Below are 14,273 nucleotides of genomic sequence, written 5' to 3'. Positions count from 1 at the left end.
TTTATTGGAGTATTCAAACGCTCAGAATATGGAACACAAAAATCGAAAGCTACTCTACAAGTCCCTTCGATATACAAAACAGTTTACTTCTTAGAAGTAAAAAGAGCATATAATTTTATTTTACTTTCAAGTCCCTTAAAATCAGATTACCTAAAGAGATACAGATAGCTACCTACCAATTAAATTATTAAGCATATAATAAATACAGAGTCATGATGGTAGGCATATTAAGGGAACCCCTTTCTCTGGTGGCTTCTAAACTCTTTGATCTCGGGACCTATTTGATACTCTTAAAAATTACTGAGCACTCACAGAGCTTTTATTTTAATTAGATTTTATTCATTAATATTTCTATAGTAGAAATTCAAATGTAAAAATGTAAAGTATTTACTTATTAAAAACACCACTCATGTGGGCATAAATAACATTTTTATGAGAAATATTCTTTCCAAAACAAAACAAAAATTAGTAAGAATGGCCTTGTTTTACGTTTTTCTAAATCTCTTTAAAGTCTATTTTAAGAGAAGACTATCTGTTTTAATAGCAGATAAGGATTCCGCATCTGCTTTTGCATTCAGTCGGCTGTGATATGTTGCTTTGATACATATCACACTATATATAACACAACATATCAAAAATACATATCACAAGATATATACATATATGAAGAGAATCAGATCCCAGACAGGTATGAAGTTGGAAAGAGGAGGAGCACTTTAATAGCCTTTTTGATAATTGTGGATAGTCTCCTCCTTTGCTACATCAGAAAGTAAGCTGTTTCTTAAAGGTTGGTTGGTAACTAAAATTATATCAATGAACTTCTCATACTTTCGTTACATTAAAATTCACTGGCCTGTCTTGCACTTTAAATGGATCTTTTACCCTGCATGATAATGTAATACCATGCATTGGTCACCTGGAAAATATTGGCTCCCTGAGTTATACATTCCAAATGTTTACACATTTCTCCAGTATATCAAAAAATCCTATTTGTTAATATCACTACCAATCTCATCAGTAGTTTCTAACTATTGGTAAGCTATCAAGCTCAAAGTAGCAGATCCAAATTTACAAAATCTAATTTTTGCCCAAAAACTTGAATTTTACTATTGGTAAGAAATATATTCAGTTGTTTTCCTTAAAATGTTAGGCTTACTTCATTCATTTTTAAGACAACAAACTTCTCACAAATATCTAAATCTGAATAACCACAGTTTGTCAGATCATTTTTTTCAAGTAAAAATGGTATTGCTTCAAAAAAAGGTCTAGTTCAGCTTGCACTCAAATTATCACATGAGCACTTTTCCTTGAGATAACTGTAGTATTTCTTTATACAGCAAATATGTTTTATCTATACTTCCCATTTTGTCATACAAAATCCTAAAAAGACATGTACTCAAGGATGGACATTTAATAAAATAAAATTCACTGCTTAATCAAACACTTTAAGTGTAACTGACACTTTTTTCCCTATAAGTGTGTAATGGCAAAGAATATAATGATATACTTTGGTGCCAATGCCCTGATTTATACTAAGGAACCAGCAGGTTTACCTCTTATTGCTTTTGAATTATCAGTGCGAATATTAACACAGTGAAAAGGGCAAGTAACATTTAATATAATTTTGATAATATATTTTAACTTTGGGACCCCCTAAAGAGGTCTCAGGAGCCCTTGGGGGTCTATAGACCATACCTGAGAATCTATGTCTTTTAGTATTGGCTGCTAATATAATAACCTACATAAATCATCCACCAAAGTTCTGTCAAATATCTTATTCTGTGGGCTACAGAGAAAATTTCCGAACCCATGTGAAAGCAATGACACATTAGGACAATGGTTGTTCTTTTAAATTTAACCACCTGGACGTATTCATAAATATCTCATACATTCCATACCAAAATCTGCTAGCTTTAATTCTCCTTTTTCATTAATGAGCAGGTTCTGTGGTTTCAAGTCTCGATGCAACACCTTTCTTCTGTGGCAATACGCCAAACCACGTAGAATTTGGTATAGAAACAGCTACAAAAACAAATAAATAAAAATTAATCTTACAGATAGTGAATTTGTTACAGCATAAATATGGCAAGCATAAAAGCAAATGGCCTAGAATAGTAAAAGAAAAAAAAAGTAATCAATCACATCCTTAAGTACAATGCCTTTTCTTTATACAGTTGTTTTCTGAATCTTACAACTTATTCTGTTTGAAGCATCTACCTATCTTTTTAGTTTGACAGTATCTATGAAAATAAATATTGTAAATAAAACGAAACCTCATCTTAGCAGTAATAGTTCATCTTGGGCAGTGTCTTTAAGGCATTGGAATTGTTGGTTTCATAAAAAGTCTGAGTTATCAAAGAGAATAGTGCTACATAGCTCTGGCAAATTATTTGCTATAAAAATAACCTAAACCAGCTTCTATCACCCACCTCCTGGGTACTTTACTTTCAGCAGCACCTACTCGGACTTCAAAATCTGCTGTGATTCACAGTGATCTCGGTGAGTCTTTGAAAAAAGCAATTCCTATAAGGCTAATGGTAGAATTCTTGTCGTGAATTTTGGTAGAAAGAGGGATGTGGAACACAGAAGGTTTTTGATTCTTTGGCTTTAATAAAAAAGAACCTCATATAACAGAGGATTCAAGAGTTTACCCTCAGTTCATTTGTAGGTGAAAAACAGCATCAGAACATTGAGAACAAGCCCAAACAGCAGGTGACAGATAGGCCTGAATGAATTCTAAGTAGCAGTCTCCAGATTCTACATAATTATGTATTTTTAAAACTCTAAAATTATTATTTCAATATATTCCTATTACATTTTATGTTTGAAAAATATAAAGGCAACTTAAATAAATAAATAGTAAAATGTTGTCCAATTTAAGCTAGCAATATAAACCTGGCTTAAAAGATAAACTTTTCAAAGCTTTGTCAAATTGTGATAATAAAGGACCTTACTTTCTTTCCAAATTATTGCTAATATAACAGCAGGAAGAACAAAATAAAAGCTACAAACAGAAAGATATACAAATGACATTCATAACACTTTGCAAAATAAAATGTAAAATATGACAAAAACAATCCTCATAGAATGTACATGGAAATACATTTAAGGCCCTATTCTAAAATTCTTAGCAATGTGTTATCCATATGTTCTGAGCTGTCTTTTAGTAACAGAAACTGGCTCTCCTTCATATCCACCAAACTTACTATTTTTTTCTTAAAAAAAAAAGTAAGCTTCAAGTTACTATCTACAGAATTAGATATGTCTCAAACACAGCAGGAACATCCTATTTCCAGAAAAGACTGTCATAAATTGTTGACTAAGTTTGGACAAATAAATCTTTGCTAAATTTAGAATATACTACTCAAAGAAATCTACTGTAAGTTCACCACTATGTCAAATGCTTTCCCTCAATTGATAAGTTTTGAGTTTCATCTGGTATTGATTATTAATTATAGCAAACTTTTCTAGCACTACTTGAATCTTTAGATATACTAAGAAAACACAACAATTACCTTACTCTTGCTTCTGACAGTGTAAATTGGTATTTCCAGTACAATGTTCACAATACCTTCATGTTCCTAGCCTTATTCATTAGATTAGTACCCTGAAACGTTGTTGTTATAAGCCATTTAAAGGAGGCCTTTCGCAGAACACATCCATCATTTGTATTTATTTTAAACATGTTTTTTTTTTTTTAAAGGAGAATATATTTGCAAACGTATTCTATATCTAGGAGAATCAGTTGTAATGTGGAATGAAATGTCAAAAGTAATTTTTAAAAGAGTTTTAAAATGATGCATATCTACAAAAAGGTCTGATCCTAAGAAAGCTGTAGTGTAGTAAACAGAAGTTCTGAATAAATATCTTCAGAGGACAATAACCTATTTAAATGGCAAATAGAAAATTCTGAGGAATAGTTATAAGGCTGGTATATTTCATTCTGTAATGTAGCTCATCAATGCTTTAAACAAAATTTAAGATTATACACTAAAACATACCTTTACATTGTGCATACTCATGATGTTTCCACAGTCATCCATGTACTGTTTTAGATCTTTATCCTGAAAAAAAAAAACATAGCACTTTACTATGCAATACATAGTTTTCAGAATGCGTGGCTGTTTCACTTAACAGTTTTTAATTTTTAAAAATAAGTTATTTTTCAAGGAAAGATAGTGGATGTATTACACAAATAATTTAATTGAATACCAATAATTAAACAGTAATGTTCCTGGGGCTGTTAAAAAGTCCAATTTGCCATGTTTTATCATTAAAGCAAAAATAAATACTGAATTTTTATGAAATGCTTACCAAATACTCAAAGACCAGAGTCAAAGATTTATCTGTATGAACGATGTCATGTAAGGTTACTATATTTGCATGTTTTAGATCCTTCAACAGTGAAACTGCAAAAGAAAAGAAAATCAATTATTTAGTTTGTGGTAGCTGTCTTTATAAAAACCAGAAGTTTAACATATGAACTGACTGAATTTAGGATTTTCTTAAGTTTAAAATAATTCACCAGAGGCAGCAGAAATTTTAATTCAACTTTTTCTTTTATGGTTCTGGGTTTGATATTATACTATTTATAATTGTCCCCAATAACAATACTCTCCATATCATCTTCTGTTTTTTTTCTTAAAGTTAACTTTTCAAGACTTTAGAGATTAATTTAAATGTAAAGTGCAAAGTACCTTTTTTTCCTCCACATTGCTAATCAGTTGCTTTAAATCATTTTCTAAATAATCCATCTTTATTAAATGGTATCATGATATAAATATTTTACATGCTGTTTAATTTATTTTCATGCTTATTTCTTATGTTTATGTAACTTATGCAGCTAACAGTTACCATGTTCCCCATGTACAATATGTAACATTTCCCTCTGTCAAATATTTGTCCATGACAGTGATTTTTAATGACTTCATAGTATGCAATAATATAATTAATTCCTTTCTGTTGAATATTTTGGTTTTAGAAACTAACTTTTTTAAGGTCTAATTGTATCTTCCAGTCACCAATTATTTCTATATTGGAGCTCTTTTTACTTATAAAAACATAAACTATTATTATGCAGGTTTGTTTTTAAAATGTTCAGTTGTAAATATTATACCTTCTCTTATAGCTGTGCAGGGTGCACCTTCTTCATGTTCCAATCGGATCTCTTTTAATGCCACCAAATTTTCTGTCAATTTACTTCTTCCTTTATATACTGTTGCATACGTACCCTATAAAATACATTTTTTGAAGGATATATCAAAATATCATGAGAGTCTAATACCATCTATACAATAAATGGCCCTAACTCAATTTCTAACTTCTAATTTCTAAGCATATGTTAAATTCCATTTTGCAAAGAAAACTCCACAATAATCAGTCTTGATTTTTCTTACAGCAAAGAGGACTTTCAGTTCTATATGCACAGCTTCCATACTATTATAATTCTATAGAGTACCTCAAAAATACAGAAGCATAGGGAGACTATTTGATTTACTTTCATACTTTATTTCAGATTAACAATTGGATCAATAGCTTTAAAAATTAAAGGTGCTTTACCTGCAGTGATGTGTGGAAACTGATGGACACTAACTGAGCATATTAATTAAAAACTGAAAACATAATTAACACATTGTTAAATTATAAAAATTTTGCCAATGTCTCCAGACTTTTCAAAATCTTTGTATATAAACTCTCCTTTAAAACACATAAATATTCTATAGATCTCTTCTATCATTGCCAGGACAGCCCTCAAACTCCCTTAAGGCTTCCCTATTAACTATTATTTTCTTTGCTTGCCCTTTGTTACTCTGCGGGGTAAGCCCTTTCTAAATTAGTAGCACTAGTAGCAAGTTCAGAAAAACCAAGGTCTTAAGAATTTCCTTGACCTTCGATGAAATGTGTTTTTTATCTTTAAAGGCAATATTTTTTTTTTCACAGATTTGAACTCACAAACCTGACAGCACAGACAGTAGACTGCCAGGAGGCTAACTAATGAACAAATGCCTATTTTGTTTCTTACCTCTCCAAGTTTTTCCAATTTGATGTAGGTTTCCATTTTCCCAAACCCAATTTCTGACTGAAAGTAAAAATTATAAATTTAGTATTTATTTTTAAAATTTCAATCCATCTCTTCTCAACTTCTGAAACTCTCCCACCCTCAAGAGTGTCTAAGAATTGAAAAATGTGATTAAAATCAAATTGTTGAACATCTGTCACACTTTAAAATATACCTGAAGTTGGAACATTCAAAGATTCAAAAACATCAAAGTTCACAATTAAAATTGCAGCCCATCTTTTATATAAATTGGTTAACATTCTGCTATAAAAACATTTTATTTGAAGACCCTGAAATTTTAAGATGCACAGGCATTTTACGATACTAAAGAATCTTATAAAGGATAACTACTTGGTTTTCTTTTTAACAAAACTAAAATAAATAATTTTCCTATATTTTTTCCTTCACCAATATTTGAATTCCATAGGAAGACCTGTAAACAACAAAATACTATTTGTTTCAAGTTTTCCTATCAAAATATAATTAAAAAGACAACTGAAAATCACACTCTACTATGAATGAGAAATGGCAAACACAGAAGCAGCAATATTAAGTCTATTCTGGCCACAAAAAAATGCTTTAAAAGTGAATTCTCAAAACCCTTGCTTTTAAACCTTGAACTTGCTTGCCTATTTGAAGGAGTCAATAAATAGCATAGATAGAATGCACCCAAATATGTAATGGAAAACCAACACACTATTTAAAAATGAAAAAGAAACAAAACTAAAAACCTCAACACAAGAGATTTAGGAAAAAAGAGAAATAAATTTAGAGAGATGGAAAGTTAGGAACAGAGAGCAGAAATAGAAAAAAAAAGCTAAAAAAACAGAAGAGGAGAATAAGAATTTTCTTGAAATTGCTTTTTAGTACACCTTTGTAGATAGTGAAAAAGGCAATAATAATCTAAAGAAAGATTTGCTTCTTGCCTAGAATGGTTCTAATGCCTTTAAATAAAAAGCCAGCAAAAGGGAATAATATTCTTTTATATATAACCTTAGTTCTCAAAGGTGTATAAATTAGGCTGGATCATGAAATACTGTGTTTTAGTCAAACTCTAGAGGTCCCAATATGCAATTTTCAGAAGCTATCGAATAAAATAAAAATGATCCTTGACAATTAGACTTGGTATCACTCACCACTTTGAACGACAGGCTAAACTGTCAAAAGTTAAATGGCCAAAAGTAGCAGAGGCCCCTCAGAGGAACTGTTTTCCTTTTGTTACAATGATATATATCATGTAAAAGGCCATGTGAAAAACCGCATGTCCAATAGCATTTAATTAAATTTTGGTAACTAATTAAAACTTTTGTCAAAGGTGGTATTATTGAACGACTGAAAAATTGCTTCTTTTTGTACTCTTTGTAACTTTTTTCTATACATGATGCTTTTTATAATATTAAATTGAAAAAATGAAGTTTTAGAACCATCACATACCATCCACCCATGTATCATTTTATATATGACTTAGTATTTAGCCCTTGCTTTCTACAATCAATAACTATGCAGAACAATGAAGTAAAACCATAACAGACAACACTTTTCCAAATACAAGCAAAGTTTAAAATTTCAGTATGGAAAATGTGGCATACAGCCACAAGACACCCCGATTCTGAATGTTCTTTTGGTTTATATGTTTTGTACTGACCATTTACATATATGATCTTAAGTAACTTACTTCAAAAAGAGGCTCATTGCCTAGGTCACAGAAAGTACGACAGAATGTATTATATCTAGATATAATAAAGTATGATAGAAAGTATTATATCTATTTCTAGAATTCAGGTGCTTAAATTCACAAATATGGAACTATTACACTTTTGCCATGAATTTTAAGTCTTATGTCATCGTTTAGGAAGGAAAAAACACTACATTGAGAATAAATGAAAACCAGTATGAACAATGATCATCACTGTAAAAAATGTCATCATCTGTAACAATGAGACAGACACACATGAGAAAATATGACTGTAAGATAGGAATTTTTTCTTCTCAGAAGAAGGAAAATTTTCTTATTCATCCTTTTATCTGAAATGAATGAATACTAGTATGCCCTTAAAACAGAAAATACACTTTGGTCCAATAGTGATATGACAGAAATGTTGAGGTCGGCTTTAAAGATTATGTACGTGGACTACAAATCAAAGACTGTAAAGACAAAAATGTTGTAGAGATTACTATATCATACAGAGCATATAAGGAATAAAACTATAAAGGATGCATCCAAGGCGTAACATTACAAAGAGTCACACTTTAGAGGATGAAATTTAGTGACATCATTAGAATATGCTAAAGGCTATTTTTTAAAAGAGAAAGTAAATATTGTACTATAATTATTAAGATAAATTTATATTTGAATAATCGGTCTATAAAACAAAAAGTACTACTATATTACAACCTTGCAGGCATGCAGAAATTCAGATAAAAGGCACAGTTATACTAATGAAGTGTCTGTCAGATCCTAATTCAGAGAGTTAAAGCATACCCACCCCACCCCCTATTTTAATAACTTCCAACTTTAAGAACTTAATGATTACATCCAAATGGTACTTAACTGAATCTTGAAATGGAATTTTCAGAAAATTTTGCTTGCATTTTTATCTGCTGAACATGACAAGATTAACAATAGATATAATGACTAGCTTGTTGACACGCTCTCCTACAGAAATTATTCAGAGGACAGAGGACAAAGCTCATTTATTCAACATTTACCAAGCACAATGCTAGGTGCTGGTGATACAGTGAAGAAGACAGATATAATTCTTGCTTGCAAGAGCTCACAATCTAGACTGAGTTCTACCTAAGGTTATTTTAGAATATTTAAAAGTTTCATAAAAACAGAAATAATAGTGAAAGAAATGAAATAATAAAGATTTATATTTTAATATAAAAACCCCCTTAATTCTGCTTTCCATACAAATGAAGATGATTTTTTCTGATATTTCATTGTTCCAAGAAAATACCTTACTTTTTGGCAGCCTCAAGCAAATTCCTGTTCAGATGGATATTACAGCATAAGCACGTAAAAATTTAAAATATATATATATAGAATAAATTCTAACTTATAATAAGACACTATTATGATACTACCTAAATCCTGTACATAATATACCAAAGGTAAATTGTGTGTGGACTCTGAACCTCATTTCCATACCCCATAATATATTTATTATTTTTGAGAGACATCAGGACTTGATACCCTATTTTTTCATCTACTCTCAAAAATAAGAAAAGAACTACATATGATCTTTATTGGTAAAGACAGTAATGAGGAATCTAAACACTTATTGATTAGGAAGGAGTATGCTTTTAAAATGTAGATAGCCTATAATTTAATAAATTGAGACAAATTTGCATGTATAGACTTTTTTGCTACTGAAGTTGCATTTAATAGTCTCACAAAACTTCTCCTGAGTATGACATCACTGTAAGTTCAACAAAGTTCTGATGAATCCAGACCATCTGCATATAGGCTCTCCCACTAGTCTAATATTTAACTAAATATGTTAAGAGTCAGAATATTTCATTTCTTATCAACCATAAGTGAATATTAAAGGGTACTTCACCAATATCTTTAACATGAGATTTGATGACTAAATGTAATGTGGTGTCCTGGATGGGCTCCTTGGACAGAAAAAAGACAATAGTGAAAAACTAGTGAAATATGAATAGTGTGGAGTTCAGTTAATAATATTATACCAATGTTGGTTCCTTAGTTGTGACAAATGTATTAAAGTAATATAAAATGTTAATAATAGGGGTAACTGGGTATGTGGTATTTGAGAACTCTCTATATATCATCTTTGTAATTTTTCTATAAATCTAAAACTAAAGTTAAAGTTTATTTAAATAAAAAGTCAATGGGAAGGATTAAGTTAAGAAAAGGAGATTAAATATACATGAGTGTACAGAGATAACAGATATTCTAAGCATCCTAAAAAGATGGGATAGGAAGAGAGTTGTCCAACTCCACAATACTAAAAGAAGTAAAGTATAAAATGAGTACAGGTGTAGGTAGATTTGCATGCTTGTTATTCAGAAAATCAGGGAGTTTCTGGTTAATGGCTTCTCTCTTCTTTATCATGTAGAAGGAGAGATCATGTCCTTAGAGTGAGAGAGGAACAGTTAATCAGAGAATGATAGTGCGATACAGCCAGGCAATACTGAGGGTCCATTCAGATTGACGATCATAAATTTTTAGTAAAGCCAATCGGCCCTACTGTATGACCTTCTCCAGAATTCAAATACGAATTCTGCGACTTGTTTCTTAATTCCTACCCAACCAAAGATTTTATGCTATTTTTACTACTCTACCTATTATACTGCTATTAGAAAATATGGAAACAACATACTGAAATTTTTATACTTTTAGAAAGAAAAGGCTAATATTTTTCATTTTACTTTGAAAAAACATTTTGTTTTTTAGAAAAAGAGTATATTACCCATGAAAATATGAACCCTAATAGACGTGAAGAATATTTTTCTTTTCTACCTCTTTCTAACCATTCTTAACCTTCATCCTTCTCCTTCATACATAAACTTAGGGTTCAGATTTCTATATTGAACCCCCTTGAAAAACATTTTACTTTTTAGTTATATAAAGAATACATCATCTATGGAAACATGAATTCTGATACATGTGGTAAATTATTTTCTTTTTCCCACCCCCTTTCCATTTATCCCCAGCCTTCACATGCTGTGCACTCCTTTCCTTCAAATATAAACCTAGGGTACAGAATTTCATTTTGAAGAATAATTTTCTAATATATTTCAAAAGAAAATGTGTTTTAGTAAAGCAGATTAAAAAAAGAAAGGAATGCATCAATAGAAATCAAAACACAACTGGCATGATTAATCTGAAATCTATAAGCTATTTCAGAAGTAAAAAACAAGAGAGGTGGGTAGGAACACTCAACCATAATAAAAACTGATACTTAACATTCATTAGAGGGCACTGTTTTACTTTATTTCATGTAGACTGCAAAAGACAGCTCTTAAATAATAGCTTTAAGAATTACATGGTGACTAAATCATACTTTCACTCTCAACTGGAACACATACAAGGGGTCTTCAAAAAGTTCATGGAAAGATTCGTATTATCTTTTAATTCCATTTTTCCACAAACTTGGAAGTACCTTTGTATAACTCCACGATTTATCCTAAGTTCAATCTTTTTTTTTTGGTGGCTGGCCGGTAACTGGGATTAAACCTTGGGCCTTGGTTTTATCAGCACCACACTCTAATCAACTGAGCTAACTAGCCAGCCCCCTAAGTACAATCTTTTGATAAAAATTGATAGCCAAAGAAAACTTTTGACAGACAATCAAATGAAAATATTATTCCAATAAAAACGTCTTAAGCAGTGATGCAAAATTATGATCACAAAATATACTCAAATCAAGTTAGTGTCACACTTTTACCACAATGAATATTTATGAATGTCAAATAACAATGTGCTCATAGTATATACAGCATAAAGTGATTTTATTGTTTAAAATATCTAACCAAAACAGAAGTTTCTAGTGGATACAAAAATTCCATAATATTCAAGAAGAAGATATACTAACTGCTAGCAATCCAGGACACAAAGTCCAACTGGGTACCATGTTTATCTCTACATGGCCCATAAGATCTGTGTTCTATTTTATATTTTCATATGACTGCTACAACATCCCTTATTTTATATAAATTCCTAATTCATCTCCCTGCCTCTAGTCTTTCTCTCCCACTAATTCATTGTTTTACAATTTTCCTAAAGCTATTGTTACTAAATTGACATGTAATCATGTCAGCCCCTGTTTAAATAAATACCTTTGAGGTCCTCCCATTACATAGGATGAAGTACACACACGTTGGCCCAACATCTAAGGCTTTTTACAATCTGGATCCATCCTACCCTTTCAAACTCTATTTTTTATATCATTCCATATTTACCCTTCATGTCAGTTATAATCTCCCCAACATAATACATACATTCATACCTCTGGGTTTTAGTACATGAAGTTTCCTCTGCTTAGAAGACTCTTCATTCACAGACCATTTTCAATCTGAGGAATTCCTATCCATCCTTCTAGGGCCAGCTCAAGTGCTACCTCCTTTGTAAGCTTGTGATTTGCCAAGAAATTTTACTACTGCCTCTTTTGTTGTCCCACGGCACTTTATATGTATCTCTACTACAGGACTACAGTCATCCAAAAGAGATCCTCATATACCCAATCACCTGAATTTATGACAAAGATAACATTGCAACAGGGAAAGCTGTCCTTTCAATAAATGATGCTGGGTCAGTAGATACATACAAGGAGAAGATATTTGCAAGATATATAACTGACAAAGGTCCTTTATATAGAATGTATAAAGAATTGCTGTAAATCAATAAGAAAAAAGCAGAAAACCAAACAGAGAAGACACAATAGACTTGGGCAGTTAATTTACAGAAGAGGACATCTAAATGACCAATAAATACATAAAAAGGTGTTCAACTTAGTCATCAACCAAATGCAAAATAAAACCACAATGAGAGACCGCTACTCACTCACCAGAAAAGTTGAAGGAAAAAAAAAAAAAATGACAACATCAAAAATTGGCAAGGAGAACAACCAGAACTATTATATACTGTGAGATACAACTACTTAGGAAAACTGTTTGGACAGTCCCTGGGAAAGCAAAACACATGCAATTTTGTGTGTATTTTACAATCCAACAATTCCACTCCTAGGTAATGCACCCAACAGAAATGCTTACATCTGTTAAACAAAAAACATGCATAGGAATGGTGACAGAAGCACTGTTTGGTAATAGTCAAAAACTGAAAACAACCAGAATGCCTATCAACAGAAGAAAGGATAAAGTATAGTATACTCATAAATGGAATACTGTGCAACAATGAGAACAAATGAACTATAACTACAGGAAACAACACAAATGAAACTTACGTTTACATAACAGTGAGCAAAAGAAGCCAACTGCAAAAACAATACATGCTGTATACTTCCAAACATATTGGGATACATACTGTATAATAAATATATATCAACTTCGTATGAATATACATTTCTATATATTTGTATAAAATGAACTGTAATATAGTTATATTTTGTAGTTACACAAACTTCAAAAGTATAAAGAATAATCAGAAAAATATTAAACATTTAAAAAATAAGAACATGTACATGAATGAGGATAAAAAGGTCTAGATATTGAAACATTATAATAATATTATAATCATTGGCATTAGAAGGTAGGGATTATGGCTACAGTTGAGAAAGCAAGGGATACTAAGTGAAGAGAAAGGTAGCAGAAGGAAGTTTCTAGGATTTTTGAAATTTTATTGATCTGGGTACTAGTTATACAGGTACATTAACACTGAAAAAATTAATTGAGTTGTACAATTACGGTTTATGTACTTTATCTAGTATATATTAATATGTATGTTTATATATCTAGTGCATATCTAGTAGATATTGATATGTCTAGTACATATTCTAGACATCTAGCATATACCAATAAAATTTACCAAAGATAAAATATAACACAACACAAAAGATAACATCCTACTCCAATATGCATCCTATTGGATGCATTTTAAGGGTTCCATAAATCCTTAAGAATGAAAAATGATGAAAATCCAGGAGGCAACATAATAAAATATAACTACTCAAAAGTTAAATATAAAAATTTTAAATGTTTACACCCAGAAAAATCAAACAAGCAGAGTATAAATACAGGACACCAAAGACTTACTAAGGAAGCTCTACGAGACCTTCGGCTCATTGGTTGATCAAATGGTGGACTGTTTATCTGTAATTTTTCAAGATATCCATCAGGTATTCTGATATCTGCAGGCAGTGATAATCGCTTATTTAAATCCTTTACAAAAAAAAAAGTAGGTAATCAAAAATAGAAAAGACAAAGGCGTTTGACTTTTGAATTCATGGGCTCTAATATATTATTTCTTAGTGGTAAGTAACTGTAAAGCTCTATTGTACTTGCAAAGTTACCTGCACTGATTACACAGAATACACCAAAGGCATCTTACTGTAAGCAAAGGTATAAAATGTAGTTTTACAGAAATGGCACTTTGCAACCCTAGTTATTTCTGACTCCTTTCATTGGTAAATTCAACTTCGAATTTACAACGAAATTACTGTACCATATAGAAGGAACACGCAAGACTACCACAAAATGTGATCAGTTTAAATAACTAACCAAGCAGATA

At 31.0% G+C, this 14,273-nt stretch overlaps 1 protein-coding gene across 2 annotated transcripts in view; it reads right to left on the bottom strand.

Moving 5' to 3' along the window:
* CDK17 (cyclin dependent kinase 17) overlaps positions 1-14,273 on the bottom strand; it is a 104,393-nt gene that overhangs the window by 13,302 nt on the left and 76,818 nt on the right. For both annotated transcript variants that reach the window (XM_063074595.1, XM_063074594.1), the window contains exons 5-10: positions 13,799-13,924; positions 6,023-6,079; positions 5,117-5,231; positions 4,315-4,409; positions 4,002-4,064; positions 1,899-2,022 (exon numbers count right to left, since the gene is read on the bottom strand). In XM_063074595.1, coding sequence (XP_062930665.1) covers positions 1,899-2,022; positions 4,002-4,064; positions 4,315-4,409; positions 5,117-5,231; positions 6,023-6,079; positions 13,799-13,924 — 580 coding nt within the window. The remainder of the gene's footprint in view (positions 1-1,898; positions 2,023-4,001; positions 4,065-4,314; positions 4,410-5,116; positions 5,232-6,022; positions 6,080-13,798; positions 13,925-14,273) is intronic.

The sequence above is a fragment of the Cynocephalus volans genome, chromosome 12, assembly GCF_027409185.1.
Source record: "Cynocephalus volans isolate mCynVol1 chromosome 12, mCynVol1.pri, whole genome shotgun sequence".
NCBI lineage: Eukaryota > Metazoa > Chordata > Mammalia > Dermoptera > Cynocephalidae > Cynocephalus > Cynocephalus volans.
Note: the sequence above shows the minus strand (reverse complement) of the source record. Positions and strands in the feature narration are given on the sequence as shown.